This window comes from Eptesicus fuscus, chromosome 21 (assembly GCF_027574615.1).
Source record: "Eptesicus fuscus isolate TK198812 chromosome 21, DD_ASM_mEF_20220401, whole genome shotgun sequence".
NCBI classification, from domain to species: Eukaryota; Metazoa; Chordata; class Mammalia; order Chiroptera; family Vespertilionidae; genus Eptesicus; species Eptesicus fuscus.
The window spans coordinates 2,613,134-2,627,819 of NC_072493.1; the positions used below are offsets into that span (position 1 = coordinate 2,613,134).

Sequence of the window (14,686 nt, forward strand, 5' to 3'; positions counted from 1 at the left end):
GGAAACCTCCGAGATGCTAAGGACCAATCTAAAAGAGCTGCCCTGTGAGGGCCCTTTCAACAGCTCTGATCAGAACAAGACGAGAACGAAGGGTGTCACGGGCTAACACCTGCTCCTAGAGGAAACTGGCCAGGCAAAGAGGCTGCACTCCACATTCCCATTTCCCATAAGGACAACAAACGATTCAAGAACTCAGAGGAAGCCCGGCCAGTGTGGCTCAGTGGTTGAGCATCGACCTATGAGTCAGGAGGTCATAGTTCGATTCCCAGTCAGGGCACATGCCTGGGTTGCAGGCTCAGACCGTGCAGGAGGCAGCCAATCGATGATTCTCTCTCATCATTGATGTTTCTATCTCTCTCTCCCACTCTTCCTCTCTGAAACAAATAAAAATATATATTTTTAAAGAACACAGAGGAAAATCCTGCTTATAACAAAAACCTTTTCTAAACATGTTAAGTTGCAAAAAATATCTATCTTCTTGTGGATTTGGTTCCAATCCCAACGTTCCCACATTGCTTAGTTGGAAACGATCTAAGACAAGGAAAACAGGCCACCTCTGAGCCCGCACAGCCTGGAAGCCTGCCGCACGTCACACCAGGGACTCGGCCCGCTCATTAGTCCAGCAAAGGCATGTGGCCCTTAAGACGGGGCAAAGCAAACCACCAGGACCGGGGTAACTGCACGGACTCCCATGCTCTCACAACAGGACCCAGCAGAGGCTGGGCCTGCGAGCGCTTAATCCCTGGCCAACTTGGACGGAGAAAGAAGGGTCTGACGGTGTGCCCGGACATATGGATTTGATTCCTACGTAAGGAGATGACCTTGAAGAATGAAAGATGGGGGTGGAGAAGACTGGAACGCACGCTATTGAGATTTAGTTCTCTCCCTCCGTCCAATCGTGGGCTAGCCTCAGAGCAGCAAGGTTTCTGATCTATCGCTGCCCCACGTCGCTAACATATACAATGGCAAAGGCGGCCAACCACTTTCTGAAGCAGATGCGCTCAGATGACAATATTCCAGGTAAACACTGTGATTTTATAGATTTCCCCCATCCCGTTGGGGATAACGAAACATCAGAGTCACAGACGAAGACCAGAAAAGACAGGGAAGAAAATAGCCCATATGCATGGGAACGAGGGCGTCCATTCTGCCAGTCCAACTCCTAAAATAGCAAGGTGTTTAGAGAAGGAAATAACTACCTTCCAGATAAAATTTTCTTCACTGCAAATGTGGAGAAAGACATAACTTTGCTCCCAAGTCTAATTCAGTGTGGTCACCGGGGCCTCCAGTGCCAGCCATCAGCAACGCCTCTGGCCAGGACAGATGGGAGAGAAGTGGACACTGCCCAGGCACAATGAAGGAAAGAGAGTCAGTCCTGGGTTTGGCTCAGCTTAGGAGCAGCTCATGTTTCCCTGAAAGGCAGAGTTCCTTTGCCGTGGGGTCTGCAAATGATGGCAACGTTTCCCAAGCTGTGAGAAGGGAAGTCCCTGTCCTTCCTAGGGGCCTTCAAACCTTCCGGGCACCATCTCTGGGAACGCATCTCCTGGAACTCACAGCCTCACTCCTGCCGCTCACATCTGACCAGTCCTGAACACGGTCTGCACTGGCTGTTCCCTCTTCCCTAACGCTGTTCCTCAGACATCCAGCAGGCTCACTCCCTCACCTCCTTCAAGTCTCTGCTCAGAGGACGTCTTCTCAGTGGAATGTTCTCTCCTTACCGATCTCTATCACCTTGCGCTGACTGGGTTTTTATAGCACTGATAAATACCTAACATACTGAGTAATTAACCAATGTGTTATCTTTATTATTTATTGTCACTTCCCTACTTTCTTTACCAATCTATCCTAAAGCACCCAGAAGAGTGCCTGGCACAGTTCGGTTATTATTTATTGGGGGGAAAAGCAATATGAACATTCCTGTATTCCAAATTCTCCATCAAGCCTTCCAATTACACCAAAGAGAAGGTCTCAGACTGGTCATGATCTTCAATAATTTTCTACCACTTGGTAAACTCTTTTTTCCTTTTAATAGTTGGGTCGTTGTTGTTTTTGTTTTTTCGGGGGGTTGTTTTGTGTGTTTTTTTGAGGTTTAAATTACCCACCACAAAATCCACCCATTTCATGTGTAGAATTCAATGACTTTTAGAAAATGTATGAGGCTGTGCCCTAATTTCCCTTCTTAACATAAAGAATGCAGACTTTAGGCTCAGAGCCTTCTCCTGGCAAGACCAGCTGCTGGAATTAATGGCATGGCTCTGTTTTCACCGGGCATGTTCTTCTGGTTCCTTTTTCTTTTGGCTGGTGATACCGGCTTTCCACTTCCAGTGGAAATGTGAAGCTTCCTCCTTAAAGACATGCATCTATGTAAAGATGAGTTGATTTAAAAGCTGCATTAAATAGATTAAAAACACACACACACACACACACACACACACATATCTATATCTATATTATCTATATATAGACATAGATATAGATAGACATAAATATAGATATACACTGAGTGGCCAGATTATTATGATCTCTGAACGCATAATAATCTGGCCACTCAGTGTGTGTACATATATTAGAGGCCCGGTGCATGAATTCGTGCATGGGTGGGGTCCAGCCAGCCTGGCCAGGGGGAAGGGACATGGGCGGTTGGCCAGCCTACCTGCTGGTCAAACTCCTGGTGGACGGGACAATTTGCAATTAGCCTTTTATTATATATGATGATATACACTGAGTGGCCAGATTATTATGCATTCAGAGATCATAATAATCTGGCCACTCAGTGTATATTGTCCAAAGATGAAGAAAAAATTGAAAGGGTACTAATGAGAACAGTAAAGTTTGCAAAACTGACTCATGAGATCCAGACCTGCGGGTCTCACAGACTTCAGAATTGGAACTAATGAACAGAGAGCAAGGCACTGACACAGCTCCTATGGTCCACCCTCAACTCCATCAGCTTTGTTGGGAAACTGTTCTTCCTGGGTCTCCTGTGCATCTGCGTTGTAGGCAAGGACCTGACTGTCCCTTGTTTCAGGCTCTCATTGCAAGGATGTTGGTGTAGATGTTTGTATGGGCTTGGAAGACATCGTTCCTCCTTCCGGAACAAAGGGCGGGTTTGCTAACAGCCTGAGAGAATAAAGACAGAGTCTTGATCTGGAGCAAAGGTCAGGCATGCTCACTGCCTATTATAAAAGACTCGGGCTCCCTCAGCTCACTGCCTATAATAAAAGACTCGGGCTCCCTCAGCTCACTGCCTATAATAAAAGACTCGGGTTCCCTCAGCTCACTGCCTATAATAAAAGACTCGGGCTCCCTCAGATCACTGCCTATTATAAAAGACTCGGGTTCCCTCAGCTCACTGCCTATTATAAAAGACTCGGGCTCCCTCAGCTCAGGTTCCTCTTCTATAACGCAATCTCTCCACGTGCACATGCTATCTGGCCCACTTTGCACTGCCCTGTGGGAACAGAGGCTTGGAGGCCTGGCACAGAAATGCTGATACTCTGGCGACGGCTGCTGTTGTAAGTAATCAACTGCGCTTGTCTCTGGGAGTCGTGTGTCTTACACTCGCCTGAAACTATGGCAGCTTAACTTGTGAGTCTGCACATAGGAAGGGATCTCAGACCCTTCACAGTTCTTTAAAGTCCTCACCTCATTGTGGATTTCTTCTCCTTGTTTCAAAACCGCAGGCTCCAAGGACTTCAGGGCGACACCCCCACTATCTGTCACATCGCCGACATTCTGCAGAGCCAGCTGGCAGCGCTGTAAGATGTAATCCAGGGTCCCCGTCGAGCACTGTAGAGAGACCAAGAAATCCAGATTATGAGTAAATCCCAAATTTGCCATGTCTCTTCTTAGGACTATTCACATGTACCCCTTTCTGTACATTCACCTGTCACCCCCACAGCTCAGCCTATACTCCTTCACTTCATAATTACTACAGTGACCTTGGCCAGTGTGGCTCAGTTGGCTGGAGCACTGTCCAGTACACACTGAAAGGTCATGGGTTCAACTCCCAGTCAGGGCACATATCCAGGTTGTGTGTTTGATCCCTGGTCAAGGTGCATATGACAGGCAACCAACCAATGTTTCTCTCTCACATTGATTCTCTTTTTTCTCTCTCCTCCCTTCCTCTCGCTCAAAAATCAATAAAAACATACCTTCAGGTGAGGATTTTTTAAAAAACATTTAAAAAGAATTACTACATTGGCATGCCCACTGGGCTCTGTGCTACCAGCTTGTCCTCACCTGGGCCACTCATCTTTCTTTTATTATGTAGGCCTCAAATCTCAAACTGAACAGTAGGCTCTCTCAGGCTAAGACCCTGTATGTATACATATATTTGTATGGGTCCTAGATGTAAAAGAAAGTTATTTAATAAGTAGTTATTGGATGAATAACTAATTAACCAAGAAGTCAAGGACACCGACTTTATCTCAAGTGCCCTGAACCTAACGTGAAAGAAAGGTAACCAGGGTGTAGGACTGGCTCAAACCTACACAAAACGGAGCAGCAAAGGCAGGAAAAAACTACAGCTATAAACACAGAGCAAGGAACCCGCTTCCCTTTTCTGCAATGGCAGTCCTCGGCAGAACAGATTCTTCAAGTAATGGGGACTCTGTGGCTGTTGCCCTCAAGACCCAAGGCGAGACTTAGAACCTGGGTATCACAGGGGCATCGATAACTAGGCCATCCCTCTCCAGTCTGTGGGAGCAAAACAGGTCATGTGGGCAAACTCCTGCTTTGAATGATGGCAGGGAGAGGAAGCCGATGGCCTGGGCATCGTCTGTTTATATGAGATGATTTCTTAGAAGGATAAACAGCGAGCTCTAAAGACCCCTTAGACACAACGAGGGACATAGATCCCTAAAGTGGTTTTATTTTAATACTAGAGGCCCAGTGCACGAATTCGTGCAAGGTGGGGTCCCTCGGCCTGGCCGGCGACAGGGGCCAATTGGGACTGTCTTGCCCAGTCCCAATCAGGGCCAATTGGGCCTGCCTGCAGGGGTGGGGGGAAGGGGAGAACCATAGGAGGTTGGCTGGCCATGAGAGGTTGGCTGTGGGTGCACACTGACCACCGGGGGCAAATCCTGCATTGAGCATCTGCCCCCTGGTGGTCAGTGCGCATCATAGCTACCAGCCAGTCAGCCAGTCATAACCATCACTTAGGCTTTTATATATATAGATTTGTCATGTACACTGATACCTTAGCAATAATGTTCAAAGCTAACCTCCGGGCACAGAAATTCTTTGCATAGTTCCTGCCATTTTGTACAATGTGACGTGGAAACGCCTCGGAAGGAGAAAGTTTCTGTGTTTTAGTAGGAGGATCTCCGAGTGTGAGGGCACAAGGAAGGAAGCTCCAAACTGCTATCAAGAAAAAACAAAACATGGAGCTGAACTCATCAACCTGTTCAGAACTGGACGAACTACTGTCTTCCCCTGATGTCCTAGATCTCTGTTTATACTAACGGGAATGTCATCCCCAAATCACCCACACCGGACACCCAGAGTCATCCAAGAGCTAGGCACATGGAAAGCATCCAATAAAGAGTTCATCCATTCATTTGTTCATCTGTTTGTTCATTCATTCCTCCATCCATTCCCTCTTACATTGCTCCCGCCACTTTAGTTGGCCAGTTGCCAAGTCTGACACGGTGTCTCCCATCAGTCACGGGAATGTCTCCCTTTTCCCTGCTGCTACTACCTTAGTTCAGATCCTAACAGGTTGAACTGATATCTCTATCACATTTATTTTCCTAAAGACGTCTCCAATATGTCACCACCAACATACTCAATATCCCAACCAACTTAAGCATAATCACCCAATCTGACATTCCAGCTCTTTCACACGCTGGTCTCATTCAGGAGCCAGCCTCACCTGCTAATACTGCCTTTAGGGCATCATGGTATCCAGTTCAAGCACAGCCACTCAATACTCCCAGGTACTTCCACCCTGCTCCAGTCACGAATCCTCGCCCAGTAGCTGTCCTCAACTGTCCTAAGATCCCCTCATTCCTACATGTCACCTCACGCACGAAGCTCATGCTGGGTGCTACACTCCGTTCTGCACTCTACCCACTCTCACACGGTAAGCAGCTTGAGGACACCAAACCTGTCAACCATTCCTCTTCACAGCATTATTGACAATAGCCAAGCAACCTGAGTGTCAAATATTTAGGAGAATGAGTGAACAGAAGAGAGAGGATAGGAAGATAGGAGAAAATGGAGAGATTGCTTGAAGGGCATGCTGGCATCTTAGTTGAAATAGATACTCACACCCTCCCTGCCACACAGCAACATGGCCAGTCCCCCTGAAACGCTGCTTGATTACCAAAGACATGACACTGCCTGTAGGGTCTCAGGACTGAAAAGATCTTTTAAACATATATTTGCAATTTCAGAGAGGAAGGGAGAGGGAGAGAGAGAGAAACATCAATGATGAGAGAGATTCATGGATTGGCTGCCTCCTGCATGCCCCCTACTGGGGGTCAAGCCCACAACCCAGGCACGTGCCCTGACCCAGAACTGGATCATGACCTCCTGGTTCACAGGTCAATGCTCAACCACTGAGCCACATGGCCTGGGCTGAAAAGGTCTTGTATTCCCTGCCACTTTGTTGTATCCCTCCCCCCCACTACCTTCCCCTTCCCCCGTTCTCACACTTTGGTATGATAAAGAGGTCAACTTCCCATCCTTTTCAGGACTCCTCCTCTGCTCTCTGGACCCCTTCCTAACGAAGCACACAGCACCCCGGGTTATGACTAAGGGTTTTCCTCATCTCTTCAGTTTCCGTACCCAACTGGTCCGGTCATCACACGCACACAAACCCATCCCACTTCCTTCTGGCCATCTCCTGCCCTTGACCTTGACAGGCACAAACGCCTCCTCCAACTAGCAACACCTGCCAAAGGCACTTACCTTCGCCAAGAAATATAACCCCAAAGAAGCAAAATATACTTATCCCACGCTGTGACCCACTCTCTAAAACTATCCAACACAACTCAACACTAAAAAAGCAAGTAAACAGAGACTGCAGTCGAGGTAGATGGAAGCAATTTTCCTATCAAACGCTCTTCCAAAGTTCTATGATAAATTGCTCATTCGACCACTACTGCCACATCCAATTAAGTCTGAATCACATTTCTATTTACACTTACCTCTGCCACTCGGTGGGTGGAACTAAACCGAGGTGGTAAGCCAGCCAAAACGCAGTGCTGGTGGGTGGCATTGAGGTCATCTGCAGGAAAAATACCAAAAATTAAAACAAAACCACACACACTTATTAGTCACTATATACTGCTTAACCCAAATACACAGTAAACAGCAAATCCACCATGCAAACAACGACATTACTTTGTATTCTTTAAACCATCTTTATAAATAAAATGGCCCACAAAACCATGACATTTTTAAGAGTGAGACGGGATGTTATTAATAATTATCCCGGGACAACAGGTATACACCAGGACTGTCCTTAACAACCGGGATGTCTGGTCTCCTTCCTTACTTGTAGTCTTATGGTGCCCATTCCCCACCAAGGGAAATGCATGGACTGAACTTCATCCTCTTTCTCATGACAGATCTAACTCCACCCGTGATTTTAGAAGAAGCAGAAATTCTTTCAGGCCATTTGGGGTCGAGTAACTTTCATCTGAAAAATCTGCCTCTTTCTCTTCCCAATCAAAGCATCAAGTTTACCCTAACAATTTTCCAGGCAACAAACCAGCCAGCTCAGCATGTTGCAAAGCTCTGGCTCTCAGAACAGAACTCAAGCCTATGGACTCAGAACCCAAGGATGGAGTAGGTGGTGAGTTCATCAGCGGAAGAATGTGCCTGAAACCACAGGCAGCGGGGGTAAAAAAAACAAAAACAATCGCCAAGTAGTTGTGTATTTTAAGGAATGATGCCACATGTCAGGCTAAACCTGTACCAGCTCCACACAGGAGGGCACTTCCGGTATTACAAAGGAGAGACGTGAATAGCACTGTCCCCAGCAACACGGGGGTTCCATACAGAGAAGAGACACTTCTTCCCTGGACATATTACACGTCAGCTAAGGTAAAGGCTGCTGGAGATCCCTCACAGCTTAACAGCAAGCCTTAAAGATCGGCTCACACTACTGAAAAGAGTTTAATGAAATCAGACACCCAGCAATTAAAATTTGCAATGTCCAGTATCGACTCAAAAATCAACGTAAGAGAGAAATGAAAGTCATATGATATATAACACATAAGATAGATACAACTTTCTCTCATATAGGTATCTTTAATATATAAATAAAACAAAGCTTCTGAAAAGGAAAAATATCGTTTCTGAAATAAAATAACACATTGAATGAGATTTACAACACTTTAGACACTACAGAAGAAAATATCGTGAACTGGAATACACAGAAATAGAAACTACCCCAAATGAAGCATACAGAGAAAAGAGCCGATAAAAAAGGAAGAAAGAAAAAGAAAGAAAGAGAAAGAAAGAACATCCACAATCTATACGACAATATGAAGCAGTTTAACATACAGTAAACTTGAGTTTTAGGGGATGGATGACAGAAAGAGAATTTTCTTTGCAGAAATGATGGCCAAAGAAAACAATAAGAACAAAGAACAAGGGCAACAAATTTAAAAACATTAACAAATAAGGGAGATATGAACCCAACTATAGCAACAATGACATTAAACATCAATGCTCTAAACATACCAGTTAAAAGTCAGGGATTGCCAGACGGGATGAAAAAACAAGAGCCAACTCTATGTTGGCAATAAGAAACTCACTTTAAATATAAAGACACGGATAGATTAAAAGTAAAGGCTCAAAAAGCATGTGCTACTAACATTACTTAAAACAAAGTTGAAGCCCTGGCTGGGTAGTTCAGTTGGCTAGAGTGTCACCCCGATACACCAAGGTTGCTGGTTCAATCCCCAATCAGAGCACATACAAGAATCAACCAATAAATATATAAATAAGTGGAACTACAAATCGATGTTTCTCTCTCTCTTTCTCCCCCCTCCCTCTCCCTCTCTCTTTCTCTTCTCCCCTCTTTCTTTCTCTAAAATCAATAAATAAAGAGACTAGGGTCCACAGACATCGTAAGAGAAAAAATCACCTCAATGAACAGATGTGTAAAGCGTTCTGCTCCACTGCAGGGCAAGTGACTGGCGCAGGCCACGTGGCAAACACAACATTCGAAGTAATAATACTCAGAGGCTTGTAACTTTATTTAAATCCTTGGCAACTCTCTAATCAAAAAACTCTCCGTTGCTCCCCACTGTCTCTAATCCTTTGTGACTTTCAGAAACAACTCTGTAATTTTCACTTATGACCTTCTAATTTATGTAAAACTCTAAAAGTGGCTCAAGCTTCATGGATTGTAACTTCTCAAGGGATATACTAAAGATATTCCTAACTTTAAAAGATGACTCCTCATAATTTTTAGAAAGAAAACATGAAAAAAGATGTCTGTTTGCCAGAGCTACTTATGTCTGTCTGTCTGTATCTCAGAATATGGCTACAAACTGGCTGACTCCGTTCCCAAGTGGAATCAGAGCTTGTGGAATGGATTGGACAAAACAAATAGACAAGAAGCTCGCGGTTTGCTGATGAACGCTGCGTGCTCTATTGGTGGGTGAAGAGAGCTCCACCTACGGTCACTCGGACGGTCACTGCAGCATGACCACCCAGCTCACATATACAAGAACAGATGCACCTGGCCGGTGTGCCTCAGTGGTTGAGCGTCGACCTACGAACCAGAGGTCATGGTTTGATTCCCGGTCAGGGCACATGCCTGGGTTGCGGGCTCGATCCCCGTGGAGGGGGGGCAGGAGGCAGCCAATCAATGATTCTCTCTCATCATTGACGTTTTCTCTCTCTCTCTCCCTCTCCCTTCCTCTCTGAAATCAATAAAAATATATTTTAAAAAAAAAAAGAAATAATCATGGGTGCAAAGAGAGGTGTACACAGATGTTCGCCGGAGCCTTATGCATGACATCAAAACACTGGGAATGAGTTAAATGGCCAAAAGTCGGGGATTCCTATGTAGGCCACTTTCAAATAACCCAGTTTTCAAGGAATTCCTGAATAAGGAAAAATAGTCAAGACATAAGAATATTGAAGAAAAAACAAGATACAAAATATTATATAAAAGAAATAAACATATATTACCACATATAGAAAGAAACACTAGAAGAGTTAGACTAAAAAGTTATGACTGATAGGTTCTCTGGGTGGTGATATGATGATATATTTTTATTATCCACTAGAGGCCCAGCGCCCGATTAAATCGTGCGTGTGTAAGGTCCCCCAGGCCTAGCCTGCCTTCAGGGCCATGTCTACCGCCCCACAACGCCTCACACACCCTGTGGATGCTGCTGGCACCCCAAGACGCTCCCAGCTCGTGCCCTTCCCCCACGCTCCACCTCCCCCCACTGCGGCCAGCTGCATGCACCCCCGCCTCACCCCCCCCGCACCGAGAGCACCTTCGCTCGCCACCTGGGGACCCGCACTGCACTCCTCGCCCCCACCCACCGCCCACCTTGCTGCGCCCTCTTTGCCATGCACCCCACGCCCCCCGCACCCCCGCCCCAGCACTGTGTGACCTCACCTCGCCACACAAGCCACGAGTCCTGGCCTGGAGAAGTGCTCCATGCACCTCCTGGTGACCGGTTGTTTGTTCGTGACGCCTTACTGCGTCACAACCACAGGCCTTCTATGCTATAGATTTTACCCTTTCCTACAGTCTGTAAACTCTCTACAAAGACTTACACACCATAGTTCATCAATTCCAAGGTACACATTTTCCTTCCTAGTTTACGTCTCTGAAATTGGAGACATCTTAAAATTCATGGCGTCTTTAACTGGATGACACATATCACTACTTTTGTATTTAGCAAGTTAAAATGGAACAGTAAGTATCATTATTTTTGAAGGATCCAATGGAAAATGTTCAATGAAGAGAGACTCCGAAAAGAGGTGCTCATTGCCCAAATAAAAACCATGGCACCCAGCCATCGCTGAGGGCCGGAGAAGCTCCCATTAGATTTGTATATCTCTCCTCAAATACAATTTTCCCAGGGGAGTGCAAACTCTCTTACAAAAACAAGTACAGAGGTGAAGATGGCCTCAGGGTACACAGCTCGCCCTCTTGAGTGTGTGTGTTTTTTAATTAACTTTCTTGGAATGCTTAGTTTGTTGTTGGGTTGTGGAGAGAATAGATTCTTGAGGTTAATCATTCATTTCTGCTTTCTAAATATGGGAAAAGAACGTTAATCCCATTTGGCTGCCAAGAGACAGGCGGGCAGAGGGGCGGGGTGATGGAGACAGGAGAAGGGGTGAGGTCACGCTGCCAGGCGACCCGAATGGGGTCGTTTTATTCTTTTCCCCGTTTGTATGAGACCCATCACCTCTACTCACTTTCCCAATGAAGGTGATGAGTGAAACAGAAGCAGCCACGGAAGCCTCGAAGACCTGATCCTTCGAACACTTTTTGACTTCCCTCTTTTTTAAAAAGGTGATGTTTTACTGATTTCAGAGAGGAAGGGAGAGGGAGAGAGAGATAGAAACATCAACGATGGGAGAGAATCACTGATCGGCTGCCTCCCGCACGCCCCACATTGGGGATCGAGCCCACAGCCTGAGCATAAGCCCTGACTGGGAATGGAACCGTGACTTCCTGGTTGATAGGTCGACCCTCAACCACTGAGCAACACAGGCCTGGCTTGGCTTCCCTCTTTATTCACTCCTATCGCCCACCTCATTTCCCCTTGGCCATAGAGGAAGATGGCTATGGTTCCTGACTAATGCCCAGGGAGGAAGAAAGGACGTTCTGTCCGATACGTGGTAAGTTCCCGATATGTGCACGAGGCACTCAGCGCTGTGGGCAGTACGAGAACATATATAACATGGTAGCGGCTCCCTAAAAGCTCACCGCCAGCAGGTCAGATGTGACTTCTGTCTCAATCACTCCAGTCCAGAGGGGACTTATGAATCCCGCACTGACTGGTTGGTGTCCCTGCCACGCTGGGCATTAAGGTGTGTGTTTTTGTTTTTTTTTGTTGTTGGTGTTTTTTTTTAGAGTAAAACTGCTCTAGATTTTCTTTTTTTTTTTTTAATATATTTTATTGATTTTTTACAGAGAGGAAGGGAAAGAGATAGAGAGTTAGAAACATCTATGAGAGAGAAACATCGATCAGCTGCCTCCTGCACACCCCCCACTGGGGATGTGCCCGCAACCAAGGTACAATGCCCTTGACCGGAATCGAACCGGGGACTCTTCAGTCCGCAGGCCGACACTCTATCCACTGAGCCAAACCGGTTAGGGATGGGCATTAAGTTTTTTTAATGTCACCTCTCAGTAGGTGAGATATACTACACCTAGATGAAGGGAAAAGCATGACAGGGTGGAGGGAACAGCGTGAACAAAGATAAGGAAAAAAGTCTGTGCAGGGACCAATTACAGGGAAAGAATTTTAGGGCAAAGCCACTACAGTAAACTGACTAAGGATTATCATTTATATCCTTTTAAGCATTTTAAAATGTTTGTTGAGCCTAGAAGAATTATTCCACAGGAAGAGGTTGCTGAATCATCCATCATGAGCTCTATAATCAGGCCTTGAAATATGTCAAACTCGCGGCCCGAAGGAGGCATGCGGCCCGCCAGCCGCGGGTTTGACATGCTTGTGCTACAGGGACTGACTGATTTAGGAAAGTCAAACGCGTTCCTGGTTTAGTCCTGGGCTCAAGCCTTCCGTGAGGGTCCATTTTTTTACGGGCTTCATTCATGGTCATTCTTCCACTGTCTTTATGGCAAAGAATAAATATGGGATAGGCAGTCAAATTAAAAGCCTGAAAAATTCTTTCCCACTGCTCATACTTTAAGGAGTCAGACAGGTAGAGAGCCCAAGACAGCATATTAAGGCTTCCGGCCAAAGAAAAAAAATTCCACCCACCCAACCCAGATGCAGAATGATCCCAATACATACAGCCAGGCGGAGTGAAACATGCGAGAATGAAAGGATCACACGATTCACAGGAACACATCCTCCTCGGCTTCCAAGAAACCCACACGTTTTTGTTACCTCTGGTGGTTCTCTCACAAAAGGTTTGGAAGAGAATGTACTGACTGATCCACACATGGTGTCCATTTGGGAAATTCTGTGATGTCCCATGGGCATCTGGCCTAGACAGGAAGAAGCTAAAGCACTGGTCACTGAGGGAACCGAGGACCATGGAAGATGCTAGAAGGTATCTCTGGAGAAACCCAGATATTAGGTGAATCAGGCCATCTGTTCTGGGGAAGGACTTCAAAACATTTCCAGCCAGGAGCTTTCCAAAACAGAGTAAATATTTCCTTCTGCCTGGATGGTCAAGACGTACTGCCATGACATTTTTAAAAAATAAATAAAATTTAAAAATAAAGCTAATCCTTGCTTCATTCGTTCACTCGTTCACTCAATAATTACTTATTAAGCAACTACCACATTCAAAGTACTGTGTGAGGTGCTGGGGAGGTTATAAATGTTTAGGAATATGAAATATAGTTCAGTGGAAGGAAGCTTTGGTCTCAGCAAAACCTGGATTCAAACACGAGCTTGACTAGGTTTGTTGCTTTGAACAAGTCTTTTCACCTCTCTCAGCCTCCGTTTCCTTTTTTCAAAAGCGCTCTCTTGACATGTGATTCACACACCAAACAACCCCTCACTGAAAGCCCACTGCATGCACTCCCTGAGCTGTGGAGGGTTGTGCAGCCGTCACACGCACTCATTTTGGAGCGTCTTCATACCCCTAATAGATGGATGTACACGCTAGCAGTCCCTCCCCATCAACTTCCTTTCTGGGGGGACAAATGGGGATCAGAGGGCGGGGAGTACCTAGCTGATAGGCCTGTTATGAAAAATAAATAAAATACATTCAAGCATCCAGTCTGGCCCTCGACAGGGACTCATCACATGTCATTCAAGTCAAGGCCAAATCTCACAGAAAGAAGCAAAAAGACTGGCTACGCTAAGGAAGTGTAAGAGGGGGACAAGTCCTTCCCAGCACCCAGGAATGCACTCCGGTTCCTCTCCTCGAAGAATACCCCACAAGCCACGGCCTCCCTCTAACGCTCCTGAATACGGAAAAATCAGGCAGGGAGTCCAAAAGCCCACTTTTGGGCCTGGCCGGCGTGGCTCAGTAGTTGAGGGTCAACCTACGAACCAGGAGGTCACGGTTCGATTCCTGGTCGGGGCACATGCCCAGGTTATGGGCCCGATCCCCAGTGCGGGGCGTGCAGGAGGCAGCCAATCAATGATTCTCTCATCACTGACGTTTCTCTCTCTCTCTCCCTCTCCCTTCCTTCCTCTCTAATATATATATATATTAACCCACTCTTGAAAATGTCAGCATTTGGGGGCATAGTTTAGAGAGAGTGTCCGGAGGAGAGGTACACACTCAAGAGGTGAGGACCCGTGGGGAGACTATCCTGCTGCACCCCCACTTTTCAAGGGAAACAAAGGTGGCGGCGCTCATTTGGCTGCGGGAGCACTTTCCCCGGAAATGGCAATTCCTCGAGCTCGCCGCCCGCCGCCCGGGTTATAACTTACTGCTGCTTCTGTCTTATTCCCCCGCCTCGGCAGAAAGCAGAACGTGGCATCTACGTTTCACGACCCGTGAGAGGCAATAAAGTACAATTATGTAGAATTTATGATTAGGC

The 14,686-nt window shown here is 46.2% G+C and overlaps 1 protein-coding gene across 2 annotated transcripts in view; it reads right to left on the reverse strand.

Moving 5' to 3' along the window:
• Positions 1–14,686, reverse strand: part of FTO (FTO alpha-ketoglutarate dependent dioxygenase) — a 297,600-nt gene that overhangs the window by 180,611 nt on the left and 102,303 nt on the right. For both annotated transcript variants that reach the window (XM_028126963.2, XM_028126962.2), the window contains 2 exons: positions 7,155–7,234; positions 3,646–3,789 (listed from right to left, as the gene is read on the reverse strand). In XM_028126963.2, the coding sequence (XP_027982764.2) occupies positions 3,646–3,789; positions 7,155–7,234 (224 nt within the window). The remainder of the gene's footprint in view (positions 1–3,645; positions 3,790–7,154; positions 7,235–14,686) is intronic.